This window comes from Xenopus laevis, chromosome 3L (assembly GCF_017654675.1).
Source record: "Xenopus laevis strain J_2021 chromosome 3L, Xenopus_laevis_v10.1, whole genome shotgun sequence".
Taxonomy (NCBI): Eukaryota; Metazoa; Chordata; class Amphibia; order Anura; family Pipidae; genus Xenopus; species Xenopus laevis.
Genome location: NC_054375.1, coordinates 144,525,502 through 144,542,551, shown reverse-complemented (window position 1 = coordinate 144,542,551; position 17,050 = coordinate 144,525,502). Strand labels below are relative to the sequence as shown.

The window sequence follows — 17,050 nt, the reverse complement described above, 5'->3', positions numbered from 1 at the left end:
GCCAGGAGGACCCGGAACTGGATTCGGACAAGGTGACGCCACCCCCTTTTACGCCAAATATCTGCAGTATATATATGTGTGTGTGGGGTGCAGTCCTGCTTGTGTCACTAGGCATTGACCCCATTCTACCCTCACTCTGTGTGTGTGTCTCTCATCGGTACCAGTGATAGGCAGGCAACACTCGACCTCTAGTATTACCAATAGCTTTACTAGATCTTTGATACTGGGGCTCATTTATCAACGCTGGGCAAATTTGCAACAACCAATCAGTGATAAGCTTTTTAAAGCCAAGCAAGTAGAATAATGAATGCAGCAGTCTGATTGGTTGCCAAGGGTTACTGCTCATGGGCAAATTTGCCCAGTGTTGATAAATGACCTCTGTCCTACCCTGCTATGGGTTCTGGGTATTACTATTTTTTTCAGGACAACCAAGGCTTTCACAAACTGCTGATATATTTTGTGTGATTACACTTTACAAGCTTCTAAATGCATATACTGTATATACATTTCATATAAAGCAATAAAGTGGGTTCATCACAGTGAGGTTGTGGAATGCACTGCCGGGTGATGTTGTGATGCTGATTCAGTTAATGCCTTTAAGAATGGCTTGGATGATTTTTTGGACAGACATAATATCAAAGGCTATTGTGATACTAAGCTCTATAGTTAGTATAGATATGGGTATATAGAATTTATGTGAAAGTAGAGAGGGGTGTGTGTATGGATGCTGGGTTCTCATTTGGAGGGGTTTAACTAGATGGACTTTGTCTTTTTTCAACCCAATTTAACTATGTAACTATTTATTTGTAAAAAATTAGGGTCATTCTATTTCTTGCAATATTAAAAAAATATTTTTCGTAAACATGGAAATAGCAAAATAACTGGTGGCGAGACATATTTAAAAGTGGGTGTGGCCTACAATTGTGGGTGGAGCCTACATTTGTGGGTGTGGTCTAAATATTTTTGCCGCCGCGCTACGCGCGGCACATATACCGTCCCTTCACCTTTTTCAACCCAATTCAAGCACTGGCTCCTACAGAAATACCCCTGGTGCAATTTTTAGCAAACAGAAGCCCAGCACAGGTATCAGGTAAGAGCTACTATTTTGCCATTCCCCAGTGATCATAGATTTAGTTCTCCTTTAAAATGGAAAATGCTATCAGGCTCATTTTATTTATAAAGAAAACCGTCAAGAAGGATCTTTCTTATATCTATTAAATAATTAGTGTTATCTTATGGGTGAGAATATTTTTCAGAATTATCAATGCATTACTGAGATGAAGCTGAGGATCCTGGTTTATTTTCTTCTCACTACAGGTTATTGACCTTCAAAGCCCTGGCTCAGCTGTTCATACTTGGATCTACTTGGGTCCTTGGCTTCTTCCAGTGTGGAACTGGAGCCATTGTGGCATCGTATCTGTTCACCATCTGCAACAGCCTTCAGGGCGCATTCATCTTCCTTGTGCACTGCCTGCTCAATCGCCAGGTCACCAAATCCTTTATATATTAATCATTCACCAGTCATTGTAAATCTAGGCAGACACTAGTGAAGTCAACTCCAGATTTTTTTGATGCTAAAAAGTATTGTTCATGAGATTTAAATGACATGGTAGTTTGACCCCAGGCTGGTAGGAGACACTTTGTGATGATCATGCTGAACAAAAATACTAGAAAAAATATAGCTGCAGTGCCTCTTGTTGAAAAAGTGAGAAGTTGAATTGAGAAATAGTAAGACTAAGCCCAAAACATTGCCTGTTTTTCTGAGCTAATAAATTCAACTTCTCACTTTTGCAATAAAGAAGTGCTGCAGTTGCATTTTTTTCTGTTTTCTTTCTACCTAACCCCGGAAAATAGTTTCCAGACTGCTTTGTACCCAACTCACAAGGTTCTATAAGGTGGTTGAAGCACACACACCACTTCTAGGTATTTGGATGCTGAACAAAAAGGACTTTAAGGCAAACTGGAATTCAATTTGCACATCATGTTCATATATATGTCATCAACAAATACAATATTTAATCTAAGCACAACTACATAGTAACATAGTAAGTTTGGTTGAAAAAAGACTCACGTCCATCAAATTCAGAGAGGGAAAAAATTCCTTCCTGACTCCAAGATGACAATTGGACCAGTCCCTGGTACTTGGAATGACCTACTGTTAAATAAAGCATTAGAAGAATAACCCCTTCCTCCCTTGACTCTATTGGGTGAATTCATCAAAGAGTGAAGTTCCGCCACTAGAGTGAAATTCCGCAGCTCTCAATTCATTTCTATGGGATTTTGAAAGGCGTATTTATCAATGGGTGAAAGTGAAAGTTCACCCTTTGATAAATACGCCTATAAAAATCCCATAGAAATGAATGGAGAGTAGCGGAATTTCACTCAAGTGGCGGAACTTCACTATTAACTTCACTCTTTGATAAATATACCCCCTTGCCCCTTTTAATACAGCTCAAGACCTTATTTGCCCTCAATGCCACTGACTGCCATTGCTTGCTACAGCCAAGCTGATCTACAAGGACTCCAAGGTCCTTTTCCGTAATGGATTTACCTAGTGCAGTCCCATTAAGGGTATAAGTGGACATTTTTACATTTTTCCATGACTTTACATTTATCAACATTGAATCTCATTTGCCACTTAGCTGCCCAGATTGCCAGTTTGTCAAGATCCTGTTGCAAGTGTCACATCCTGGATGGAATTAATTGGGCTGGATAGTTTTGTGTCATCTGCAAACAATGATACATTACTTACAACACCCTCCCCTAAGTCATTAATAAACAAGTTAAATAAAAGTGGACCCAATACTGAGCCCTGAGGGACTTCACTAAGAACCTTACGCCAAGTAGAGAATGTACCATTAACAACCACCCTCTGTACAGACCTTAGTTTAGAAATCAGTCGTTTGTGGGACACAGTATCAAACGCTTTGGCAAAATCCAAATAGATCACATCTACTGCCCCCCCCCCACTGTCCAGCATCTTACTTACCACATCATAAAAAGCCATCAAATTTGTCTGACATGACCTATCCTTCATAAAGCCATGCTGATTGCTGCTCATAATGCCACTCACTAGGACAACATTTTGAATGTGATCCCTTAACAAGTCTTCAAATAATTTGCTAAAAGGAATACACTCTAGTTTCCTTACCTTTTGGGCTGGTCCAGCTGGATGGCTGAATAGAATGGATTTAGGTGTGCAACAATAATGTTATGTATCATTAAATTATGCCGAATGATTCACTGTTAGCCTAGATATTCCAGAAAACCCACCTGAATACAAGTTAGGGTGAGATTTGGAGTGAATGTTTATTTGCTATCATATAATCAGAGTGGCTAATTTAAAGGGATTCTGTCCTGTTTTTTATGGTGTAGTTTTGATTTCTGAATTACACTGTTAAAATTACAAATAATTAACTCCAGATCCTGTTCTTTCAGAAAGAGCTTACACTTCCCAATGGAACTTCTTTCAGTTAAGCAATTATTTCTCCTAATCAATGTAACGCGAGATATCACAGTGGAAATTGGATTTTTACTATTTTGAGCATTATTCTCATATCTACCAGGAAGCTGTTAACTTTTGTCAGAGAGCTCTTACCTGTTTACCTTCCTATTGTTCTGTTGTTTGGCTGCTGCGGAGAAAGGTATTAGGGTGATATCACTCCAACTTACAGTGCAGCAGTAAAGAGTTACTGAAGCTTAGAGAAAAGGTAACATGACTGAGGGCACCCAGGAAACTAATACCATGTCTAGCCCCATATCAGATTTCAAAATTAAATATAAACAAATATGTTTGCTCTTTCAAAAAAATGTAGCAGATCTCTGCTTGAGCAGCAATATTAAGTCATGCATTTAGAAGAAAATGTGTTTTCCCGCGACAGAATCCCTTTAACAATGCTTTTACATACAGGTATGGTACTGGTATGTGATGAGATATCCAGAATGCTCGGGACCTGGGGCTTTCCTGATAATGGATCATTCTATAATTTAGCTCTCCATAACTTAAGTCTACTAGAAAATTGTTGAAATGTTAAACAAACCCAATAGGATGGTTTTTATTCCACTAAAGGGTTTTCTGATAGTGGATCCCATACCTGTATCATTTATTAGTGGATTGAACTAATGTTTGGACAATATGGTCAGTGTGGGATATGTGTGAGAACTATTTTTCAAGCATGTGTTTATCTGTACCAGGTGGTGCAATTCTTTAAAAGAGAATTCAACCCTTTAACAAAAAAAAAATGTACCCCCACCCCACGTAGACTCCCCTCCCCCCAGGCTAACTGCCCCCAGGGAAATGCCCCATGCTTTATACTTACCCCTTGGCGCAGATTTAGGCATCGGAGTTCCACGCAGCCATCTTCTGGGTCTTCGTGTCTTCTTCTGGCGCTTAGGCAATTTCCGTTCATTTTGGAGCATGCGCAGTTGTTGCAAACTGCCAAATTGCTCCAACTGGTCATGCGCCGCCACGAAAGTCTCCCAGTCAGCTTACCGAAGATGTGGAAAATGGCTGCGTGGAACTCTGATGCCTGAATCTGCGCTGAAGGGGGGGGGCAGTTAGGCTGGGGGGGAGAGGGAGGAGGGTCTACGTGGGGTAGGGGGTATGGGTTTTTTATTAAACAATTGAATTCTCCTTTAATCCTCCTATTGATAGCACATGTTATGACTCATTGCTTTCTCTTTGCATGTAGGTAAGGGCGGAATATCGCAAAGTTTTCCTTCGACTGCATATTAAGAAGCCAGAGTCAGAGGCTGTATCAGGAAGCACTGTCCCTATGACTTTAATATCGGTAAATTCCAGTCCTAACCCTTATATTCATTGCTCTCAGTGATGCTACTCTGCTCATTTCATCTTGATTTTTCTTTTGCATGATGTACTAAAGCCAGAAGTGAGTAAGACTGAATTGAGTCTTTGAATGAAGATACAAATCACAGAAGCAAGGAACTGCGTGTAAGCTCCTCAGGAAAAAGACTCAGCACATGAACATATTTTGCCTATAAATAATTCAACATAAATAAGTATACTTATTTGTAATTTATGGTTTATTGAGTTTGACTGGTTTATTGAATTTATTTATTGAGGTTTTTTTTTTTAGATCTTTACAAACAGTGATAAAAACCAGAATAGAATTTCCATAAATTTCAAAAGGAAAATTTTCATATCGTAAGGCCACACTCCTGCTCTACATATTTTTTCCTGTACGATTTTCATGAAACGCTTCTCATTTTCCAGCAACTCTTGCCCATTTCCAGGTGATTGATTTTGTAGCCAAAGTAGGGACAGCTGGGCAGGACTCATCAACAAACAGACCTGTGCAATGTAAATCTGGTGTGTTTTAATTCATTTATTGGATATGGATTATATAATTTGTCTATGCCTAAACACATGGTGTGAAACGATAGAAAAGAAGATCGAGGCCTTGTTGACTCATATCTATTCATGTTCCAGAAGAACCAGGGATGGCCCTCACAGCTCCCTGGTTTAAACATCAGTACAAGCAGAAGTGATCTGCAAGGAAGACTTAAAAACAAAATCCCTACAACAAATTACAAAAATAGTTGACAAGCTTTGATTTGTGCCAAATGAGGTGTGGCTAACTTTTGACTTACTATCGGGGTCCAACCTACAATTACTATTTTCTTTGTTCCTATATTTTAAAGTTATAAATATACCTCAAAACCATTTTAGGGGCATATTTACTAAGGTTTGAATGGTAAATTCAAATTTTCGATTCTTTTTCTGTCAATTAACAAAAATTCAAATTTAAAACCACCAACTTGAATTTGAATTGAAATGTGATATTTATCACACCGTGACCCTGGAAACAGTTCTAATTCGACTATTTTCTACTTAAAACCTGCCGAGTTCATGTAGAAGTCAAGGCAGAGGTCCCTTGAACTATTTGAAGATGTTAATAGTAGTAATGAGCCAAATTTTTCCCAAGTTTCGCTTAGAAAATGATTTCTCATAGACTCCAAGGGGAGAAAAAAAATTGAGGAAAACTTGATTCGAATTTGATTCGAGTTTTCAGATTGGGACTATTTCATAAATAACATACAATTTGAATAAAATCAAATTTCTTAAAGATAAAAAAAAATTCACATTGCTCTAAAATTTGACCTTTGATAAATAACCCTCTTTATGGCTAGTTAATGAAAATAGATTTAAAGGACCAATGATTGCCAATTTGGCAGATAAAGAAAAGTTAATGCATACCATAAAACTCATGGCATAAGTGATGAAAAATCATCTCAATTGATCTCAGCCATAGTCATTGGCAGCAGTGGAAATCCGCCATTTTCTGATGGATATTAGATGGCTTTATACTTATACTCCAGTATGCACCAGTTGGACTGTTTCTTCCTCTTTTCTGCAGTATATGTCCCAGTGAGCAAAGGATGTTGCTATGACAATGTTTGTCGGATAAAATATGAAATTCTGTAGAAACTGCTTTGAATGCAAAATGCACCAAGAATAAACAGTATCTATAAGAATTAAGTCAAAGGCAATCATGACCTGCATACATGAGAGTCTTCATAGACACACCAAGGTAATGTTTTTGTAACATAGCCTTGACCTATAACCTGCAGCGTTTCCTTTATCATTTTCTAAATTAGTCTTTCCGACAAAGGGGCAGATTTACTAAAGGGCGAAGTGGCCGTCGCGAGCTATAAGCATTTTTCAAAAGGAAAGAAAGGCTCCAATTTTGACAGTTTCTTGAAAAATGAGTTTTTACATTACCTCTGGTAAGGGAATCTAAAAAATACTTCGAAATTCGACCCTCGAATTGAAATCCTTCGACTTCGAATATCGAAGTCGAAGGATTTAGCGCTAAACGTTCGTTCGATCGATCTAAGGATTTTAATTCAACGATCGAAGGAAAATCCTTCGATCAAAAAAAGTTTAGCAAGCCTATGGGGACCTTCCCCATAGGCTAACATTGACTTCGGTAGGTTTTATCTGCCGAAGTAGGGGGTCGAAGTTTTTTTTAAAGGGAAAGTACTTCGACTATCGAATGGTCGAATAGTCGAACGATTTTTACTTCGAATCGTTCGATTTCGTTCGAATTCGAACGAATTTAACCAATTCGATGGTCGAAGTACCCAAAAAATACTTCGAAATTCGAGTTTTTTTCATTCGAATCCTTCACTCGAGCTTAGTGAATGGGCCCCTTTGTGTAGGGCTGCTATGGCCCTAATTTTGTTCTGGATTTTAGAGCTTTCCCCCTCCATAAAAGACATTTTAGCACAATTAAATCAGCTATGCTGGCAAGAGGCCATATGAACTAAAACAGAAGAACCCCATTTAAAACACAGGTTTATTGAAAATGGGTCTCTTTACTTTGATCTAATGGACCCTAGCCATTCACCTGGCAATGAAGAATCTCAGTTTGAGTAATACAGCACTTGAATTTGTACTGTACAAATTGAGGAATGTGATGTAAATACAGGAAAACCATCATCTATAATGATGGCAAGTATGGGGCAGGCAACACCATTAAGAATGTGTTTTTGTAGCAGATAAGCTCCACTTGATAGCTGATTTACTTATTCTCTGCAATTATATGACAGTCAACTGTCATAGTGATTATAGTCCCCCCCCCTTAACTGCTGCTGTTATCCTCTTGAGCTGGCTCCCAGGGTCTGTCCCTGCCTTTCTCAAATCCTTCCCCAAACCAGACCTTGCATCAAACATGGCTCCCACATCCACATGCAGCATGCTGATATCTGACTCCACACCAGCAGCCTGCTACCTTACCATTAGGAGACCCTGACTAAAATCCCCTGCTGCTGATGTAATGGGCTGTGCCATGGCCTCCTCCTCCTCATCAGACATGAATACACCCCCCATTCCTGTCTGCTCCTCATAAAGATCCTGGGTATCTGGGCCCAAGTCCACCTCAGGATCAAACAATAAGGGGATGAGGTGTCCCCTAGCACTGAGCTGGCAGGTGATACCACCTCCTGATGCTCACTGGTGCCTGCTGAAGATGCTGTTTTACCAAAAAGCAACATAATTCTAATCCTAACATGATCCCAAAACTTAATTTTCTGTTTTATGGCTGCTATGGCCCTAGTTTTGTTCTGGATTTTAGAGCCCCCCCCCCCCATAAAAGACATTTTAGCATAATTAAATCAGCTATGCTGGCAAGAGGCCACATGAACAAGAACAGAAAAATCCCATTTAAAACACAGGTTGATTGATAACCGGTCTCTTTACTTACTCCAATCTAATGGACCCTAGACATAAAGCTAAATTTTTTGGGGCTGTCTCAATGACTCTCGGTCATTTCAAAGCATTTGCTGTTCCTATATTTAGTTACTAGTTTCCAGATTCAACTTTGTAAATCTACCATGTGAGGTTTGGTTTTATGTTGATTCGATTTATTTACTTAATTAATTATTTAATTACTTCATTTGTTTAATAGTTCATCACCCCTGTATAATAAAGTTATGGCGCATATATTTATATATTTGTTATTTTTTTTTTGTGACGTAAACTGCATGGCATATGCATCGCTAATTTAAACGTGGTTTCCATAAACTGTTTAAAATGAAAAACCTTTTGTGTTTTTTGGAAAACAATAAAAATAAAGACAAAGAAAAAGTAATAGCTTTGGTTTGTATATTACTACTAGCTTACAAACACAGGTAGCTAATAATAAATCTGAACAGGTAATATCGGGGTCCTTTTTATTCCACATTAAAATGAATAAACCTTATTTTTATGTAAATGAACTAAATACAGTATTTATGTGTAAGGAATCTGAAATACTATGTAATGTAATGTTACATGACTAAGATCGAGAATAGTCATAGTTGTGTTATATAATCCAAATAACTTCAAGTACCATCTGAGTAGTAGTTAAACGAAAAAAAAACCTCCAAATCTATAAGTTTGAACAACTATATAACAATATAAAAATAACAAAACAGCACAATGGTGATAAACTAACTGTTAAAGTGATCATCAAAAGATCATAGATTTCTAATTATAACAGAGGAGGAGGGTTGTCCCTCAAAGTGAGGAGGATATCTTTCATCTCCTGCAGTTCCTGCCTTATTTCATTGACCTGCTGGATAAGACCAAACAGCAGGTCACTGTGGTGGTGCCATTGCTCAACGGTTTGAGTTGCAACAACAGCTGCTGCTGCCACTGCTTCGGCTTCCTCTTGTTCTGGCAGCTGGGGAGCTTCTTCAGGCTCTTCTTCTGCCAGCTGGAGATCTGCAGAAGATGGGGGTGGTCCTGCTGTGTCTGGCGGTGCTGCTGCGCCATCTGTAGCTGAATCCACTTGGAGCCATTCACCTGGCAATGAAATAATCTCAGTTTGAGTAATACAGCACTTGCAACAAATCATACAGGCTGAGGAATGTGATGTAACTACAGGGAAACCATCATCTATAAGGATGGCAAGTATGGGGCTGCCCTACCATTAGGAGAGCCTGACTAAAATCCCCTGCTGCTAATGTGGTGGGCTGTGCCATGACCTTCTCCTCCTCATCAGACATGAATACACCCCCATTCCTGTCTGCTCCCTATAAAGATCCTGGGTATCTGGGCCCAAGTCCACCTCAGGATCAAACAATAAGGGGATGAAGTGTCCCCTAGCACTGAGCTGGCAGGTGATGCCACCTCCTGCTGCTCACTGGTGCCTGCTGAAGGTGAAGTAGCACATGGGTTGGACTCTTATGGGGTAACATGTGCAGCATACCCACAGCCAGCGCCATGGCCTCTCCCACTCCCCATCATATCCCCCTTTTTACTCCATTCTGTGAAAAAATGTTGCTGGCACCAAAACTAAAATGTTTGCTGTGAATCTAACTATGGCAAATGTTTTCACTCATCACTAATTACTACATTATATAGACAAGGACAAGGTTTTTTTTTAGGAGAGACTAATTTGATAATAAAATTTCAATTACTCACTTTTTGCACTAATGAACAAGGTTTAGGAGTATTTTGGAAGGTGTGACTTTAGACAATATATAAAGATTTTTTTCTCATTTTCGTTCTTGGTAATTAACTTATATTTACGTATTTGCTATCACTTTAATTACCACACCTCAATATTTGTGCATATATTAAAAGCCTTTCCATAGGGTTTGGCTTATGATTGGCACACTTTTGCTAAACAATTATTTATTAAGAGTGACGTGCAATTCATATACCCTTATTGGTGTGCTGCTGTGCTAATTCCTAATATGAGTGTCAGAGAGAAAATATGTGCCCTAAGGGGACCAGAACAACGTATCCACAATTTTAGTAGCTTAGATTCTGTCTTTGCTGACTCAAATGATACACAAGATGTGGCCAATGATTCACAGGTCCATTTTAAATCTTTGGATAAATTACTTTCACAAAAAATGTCATTATACTGTATTTTGGATATTGCTAATATGATAAAATATATTTCAGTAGCCCATATCCCTAGGGAACTACATATTATGAAATTTGCAATTTTTGCAAGTAATGATTCAGAATTTAACTCAAAATGGAGTAATATTCTTTCCAGATGTTCAATTGAATTAATGTCCCTCATTATATAATATAAAAGCGACAAAATCCAGTTGGGAGGTTAAGTTTAGGAATCGACATAAGTTATCAAAACAGCACAAGTAAAATAATATCTGCCAGAAGCCGATACAGCAAGACTGATTAATAATCAGAATATACAGACTGCACTGGGTCTGCAGATACAAATCTCTACACAGTCGCTGGCTGCTCTACAGGGAAACAAACAAATCTGTACAAGTATGATTGTTTCCCTGCAGAGCAGTTAGGGACCGTCTGAAGTTTCCTATCTGCAGCAGTCAGAGCAAGTAAAATGAAGGGGGAATTTCACTGCATACAGTCAAGTTTCTTTTAAAAACAGTACACGTATATTAGATATAGATTTATTTTTCATTAAAAAAAGTAAAAATTGGATTTTATTTTTTGCCTTTACATCCCCTTTAAAATGAATCTTTAATCTTTTGATCTCTAATTTTAATCTTCATGTTCACTTCCCCTTCTGTTTATATTTGTATGTTGTAATTTCTCTAGAAAAAATAATTTCCCCATTTTGGGAAAGTCCACACACACTGTAGCAGACAGCACCAACAGGAATATCTGTTTAAAAAGCCTTTATTTTGCTTTTCTTAGGCTTAATGATCAGGACAGTTACAACGTTTCAAGCCAAACAATGGCCCTTTATCAAGATTGATAAAGGGCCATTGTTTGGCTTGTAACTGTCCTGATATTCTAATGAAAAAAAATCATATTGAGGGTAACTAACTACCTACCTGAGAAATTACTCCATTAGTTGCATTTGCCCTCAGTTAGTTGATAAGGTGCATTAACTAAATGTTTGCAAACTAGAGGCCTTATAAAAGTGCCTGAGCCTATGGTTTCTTCCACCAAGTGTCAATTCATCCTTGGTGCCTATTAACTAGGATAGTTACTGGTAAGTGGGGTTGTCCAAGTCTATTGCAGGTCAGCCCTTGAACTACTTCCTAATCATTATTCTATCTACAAATGAATCAATTGCTTTACAGGTGGGAAATCACAAAGAACCATTGCATTTTGGAATGTGCCCATTATTTTTACTTATCATTAGCTGCTTTCTTCAGTGTTTACTTACCAAGTCTGTGTGTATGAGTATAAATGAGTCTAGTAGAATTAAGTCAAAGGCAACTGAACTCTAAAGGGCCTTATTTGTCAAAATCCGAATTTTTCTGATTATTTTAATAAAAAAAAGTCTGACCAAACTAGAAACCTTATTTATTATTAAAAAAGCATGATTTAATCACATTGGGGACAAAAGCAAAAAAATCGAGACATAAACGGATTTGTGGACTAATTCCAGTGCAAACCACAGAAACGTCCAGGACTTATATACAACCTCGATAGGTCTGAGATGACAGATTTTCGGATTTGGACTTTTTTCATCATTGGGTATAATAAATCTCGAAAAATTTTGGGGGGGGGTTTCACTAAAAATTTGAATTCAATGTTAAAAAAAAACAAGAATTTTTCAAGTTTGTTGCATTTGGACTTTAATAAATATCCCCTTTAATGTCCAGTTGCCTTTGACTCACTACTACTTGATACTCTTACCCTCAAACTTCCTCAACTTGCCATGTCCTGTTACCCACCATTTCTTATTAAACCAAGCTCTTGTCAAACCTGAAATAAAGAGAAATCATGAGCACTTGGTCTAATCCATTCTGTATGTTAACCAACTGCTACTTTTTACAACTCTCGGACTAATCTACACTCTGAAGTTGACTAGCTGCATCAAACATTATACAGCCTTAAAAAAATTGCTAGCGCTAAAATTCAGCCTAGGTGAATGCCTCTTATACATTTTACAAAAACTGAGGTGCCCAACAATTGGCCACCTTGCATAGTGACTGGATTATCTTCCTAAAGCCACAGAAACAAAAATATAGAGAGCTTGGGCCTGCCCATCCATTTGTATGTGTGATTGTTAACAGTGTACTGTCAGTAGTGATGGGCGAATTTGCGCGAAATTCGCGAAACGGTGAAAAATTCGTTTTTGACGCCGGCGTCTCGTCTTTGACGCGGGCGTCTCGTCTTTGACGCCGGCGTCCGTTTTTTCGCGCCTGGCGAATAAATTCGCCCATCACTAAGGGGCTGATTCACTAAGCTCGAGTGAAGGATTCGAATGAAAAATACTTCGAATTTCGAAGTATTTTTTGGGTACTTCGACCATCGAATTGGTTAAATTCGTTCGAAGTCGAACGAATCGAACGAAAAATCGTTCGACTATTCGACCATTCAATAGTCGAAGTACTTCCCCTTTAAGAAAAACTTCGACCCCCTACTTCGGCAGCTAAAAGCTACCGAAGTCAATGTTAGCCTATGGGGAAGGTCCCCATAGGCTTGCCTGTGATTTTTTGATCGAAGGATTTTCCTTCGATCGTTGGATTAAAATCCTTCGAATCGTTCGATTCGAAGGATTTAATCGTTCGATCGAACGGAAAATCCTTCGATCGATCGATCGTAGGATCAGCGCTAAATCCTTCGACTTCGATATTCGAAGTCGAAGGATTTCAATCTGAGGGTCGAATTTCGAAGTATTTTTAACTTCGAAATTCGACCCTTAGTGAATCGGCCCCTAATTGTCAGTTCTCTGCAAAACCACTCAGAACTGCAGAGTTGTCACAACTTAATTTTTTAAAAAGCCTTAAAAGTAAAGATCAGTCGAGTTGCTGTAGAATATCAAAACCTACATCAAATAGTTGATTTGAATTGACCATCCCCTTGAGTCAGAACTGCAGAGAACATAAAGAACCAGACAATCGCTGCTTGCTTCCAGTAGCAATTACAGTTACAAATACATTTATAAATACAATAAAAATGTAATTATATGTATGGTGGACACTATATAGACTTTTTCAGTTGCAGTTTTTTGGTGGAGTAACCTTTTAATAAATTGTGATGTTTACAGGTAGCTAGGAGTAAACATTACAGGCAATTCATCAGGAAGGTGTTCATATATATTTTTCCATAGGTGATTGCCAGAGACTGGGTTGAATGACTGCCCAACCACACCCACATTGGTTCAGAAACATTGCGGATGCTCGGGAGATAAAATAGTTTTTTAAATTTCCCGTGCACCAATCCCCATTGCTCAGATGATGAAAATTTGCGCGAATAAAAGGGAGGGGACAGGAGTAACAAATGTCAGAGGACCTAGGGGTGCCCACTATGTAAATCTGGCCCTGAACCTACTTTTGGTTCTTGCTATTTTTGGCCTTACAGCCATTTACCTGTAATATTACCCAGTAGCCACCGACATGCTGGAAAGGAAGTTATTTCTACAAATTGTGGCACCACCCAAATGTAACCCCCCACCTCCCTCCTGCTTCCCAAATTATCTAATCACTCAGCCCATTGAAATCTATAAATGTTTGGCCAAACCACTTTCCACAGCATATACAGTAATATAAACCAGAAACAGGAAGCTACAACAGAACTTTTAGACATCATTATTAAAGGTCAAGTCAACCCCAAAATAAAAAATTGCTGAATGAAAGAAGAAATCATTCTAAGCAACTTTTCAAAATACATTTATTTTAAAAAAAAGTCAGCGATTTTAGAGTTATTTATAAAAACAGATGCATTGGCTGAACTCCAGGTTGCTTTTTAAACAATGTTGCAAAAGTCTTAGTTCCCCAGCAAAGACAGTTCTGTTAATCAGCTGCCTTGTCTTACATTGTATCAACAGTCTGAGCCACCAGAAAAAAAACACCCTTTCCAGCATTACATCAGGTAGTTTAGCCAGACTCTCTTTTAGATGTTCAATTTTCTGCTTAAAGGGCATGTAAAGGCAAAAAAATAAAATCCCATTTTTACTTTCTTTAATGAAAAAGAAACATGTCTCAAATGTACTTTAATTAAAAAATGTGTACCGTTTTTATAAGAAACCTGACTGTATGCAGTGAATTTCTCCCTTCATTTACTGCTGTGGATAGGAATTGTCAGATGGTCCCTAACTGCTGAGCAGGGAAACAATCATACTTATGAACAGCAGGGGGAGCCCCGCCTTACTTCCCAGCCATGCAGAACTCAAGCAGCTTTGTTTATGACGATCCCTAAGCAGCCCAGACCACACTGAGCATGTGCACAGTCTTAGTCTTGCAAAGATGTATAACAAAGTTACAAGATGGTGACCCCCTGTAGCCAACTTTGAAAAGCATAAATTATTTGTTTGATTAGGCTTGTGGTGCAGTAAGTTCATGTTTATATTTAGTATACAAAATACAGCATTTCTAGCCTTATTTTATTTTAGACTTGACATGCCCTTTAAGGGCCTCAATGGTGAATTGATCTGTCTGACCCATTCATTTAGTAGATGTTTTTGGGCCTTTTGTAAAATCTTGTTGGCTCTGTGACCTTTTACGGTTGAATCAAGGCGTAAGCTACAAAGGGGTGAGTTCCTAATGTCGGCATCTGAGATTAAAGCGTAGATGGTTTCGATAGTCTGGCCAGTTTTCTTCAGTGTTTATTTACCAAGTCCGTGTGCATGAGTGTAAGTGCACATGGAATTAGCTAAGAATGTTTGGACCAGTGAAAAAGAACCATTGGTAATTAGTAACAGACATCTTGTTGGGCACATAAATCAACTGCAGCAAAGTAGATGCAAAGTGGATAGTATATTTTATCCTTCTCCTTTGATACAAAAGAGTTTTTATAAAATCACACACCTGCTCTTGCCAGTTGCCCTACAGACCTGAAATTGTTCCATAGTGGCAATCAGACTTCGCTAAAACGGGTACAGGTTCTGTTACTGCATAGATTGTGACTACTAGGGCTACATTTTTCAGGGTCTCATGGTGGGCAAGCACCTCTGCAACATATTAACTGGGAAAGGCTTTTCACAGCATTAAATTAATAGTAAATCTTTAAAATTCTGCTTAATAAATATACCTGTCAGTATATTCCCCTTGTAAGCAAGGAACCTCTTTGCCAAACAAAACCCTTATGCTTCAATAGAAGCGTTAGTGTTGAGGTGGATAAGAAAAGGCGTGCTTTGAAGGCTTTCAAGTTAGCTGGGACAGCCGAATCATTTATAAGATACAAGGAGGTCAATAAATCATGCAAATCGGACAAGCTAAAATTGATATGGAAAAGGATATTGCAGCAAGTAGTAAAAAGAATCCAAAATATTTTTTTAAATATGTATATAGTAAAAAGGGGTGGGACCCTTAATATCAGTGTGAAAAGGTCAAGTTTTTATAAATACCCCCCTTAATATTTGCCATCAGGGAGGTACCCCAAGTTTCCTCCTTGTTTTCACCATTTCAGCTGGTCTATGGGAAACACAGAGGATTCCTTATTGACACTGCAGAACAAATGTGGGAGCAGGAGGTCACTCCTTACTGAGTGTCATTGAACACATTGCTTTTATGCAGGATACGATTGCTGCTGTTATGCCAGTGTTTAAGAATGATTTTGATATACAGAGGAGGAGCTAATCTTATCATGCTAGGGGTTATAAGTGCGCCACTTCTCTATTCATCTCAATCTGTCTTTCTAAGTGACTGATCTGCTGCAGAGCTGTCTCAGGACAATGACCAAGGTATGGAGGGTTGGTTGTTTCTAAAATGTTAGGTTTCTTGGGTAGGATGTTGCTAAGGCTTTTCAAGTAACTCAAAGGGATTCTATCATGATTTTTATGGTGTAGTTTTTATTTCTAAATTACACTGTTTATACTGCAAATAATTCACTCTACAATATAAACTTCCATTCCTGAACCAGCAAGTGTATTTTTTAGTTGTAATATTGGTGTGTAGGTGCATCTTAGGTCCTTTTGACTGGTCATGTGTTTTCAGAAAGAGCCAGCACTTTAGGATGGAACTGCATTCTGGCAGGCTGTTGTTTCCCCTACTCAATGTAACTGAATTTGTCTCAGTGGGACCTGGATTTTTACTAGGGCTGTTCTTAGATCTACTAGGCAGCTGCTGGGGGAAAGAAGCTGGGGGGGGGGGTGATATCACTCCAACCTGCAGTACAGCAGTGACTGAAGTTTATCACAGCACAAGTCACATGACTGGGGACACCGTGGAAACTGACAATATATCTAGCCCCCATGTCAAATTTCAAAATGAAATATATATAAAAAAACCGGTTTGCTCTTTTTAAAAATTAGTTCTGTTAGAGCAGCACTATTAACTGATATATTTTGAAAAAAACATGTTTTCGCATCACAGAATCCCTTTAAATCTTTCACGAATGTAAATCAATCATCTTCATTGTTTGTGAGCCACCAGCTGTTGCTAGCATGTCAATAAACACTTTGTGTGTGTCAATAAAAGACTTGTAGCAAACTTTGCACTTTTTATTACTTAAAGGGATTCTGTCATGAGAAAACATGGAAAACATGTTGTTTTTTTTTACAAAATGCATCAGTTAATAGTGCTCCTCTGGTAGAATCCTGGATTGAAATCCATTTTTCAAAAGAGTAAATTCTGAAATATGGGTCTGAGTCTAGCCATTTCCTAATTCCCCAAGTGCCTTCAGCCATGTGATATGTGCCCTGAT

At 38.4% G+C, this 17,050-nt stretch overlaps 1 protein-coding gene across 1 annotated transcript in view; it reads left to right on the top strand.

The window, feature by feature from the left end:
- LOC108710362 (adhesion G protein-coupled receptor E1) overlaps positions 1-5,732 on the top strand; it is a 29,439-nt gene extending 23,707 nt beyond the window's left edge. The window contains exons 12-14 of the mRNA XM_041587199.1: positions 1,318-1,486; positions 4,692-4,790; positions 4,884-5,732. Of these exons, the coding sequence (XP_041443133.1) occupies positions 1,318-1,486; positions 4,692-4,790; positions 4,884-4,916 (301 nt within the window). The 3' untranslated portion in view covers positions 4,917-5,732. The remainder of the gene's footprint in view (positions 1-1,317; positions 1,487-4,691; positions 4,791-4,883) is intronic.
- The last annotated feature ends 11,318 nt before the right edge of the window (positions 5,733-17,050 follow it).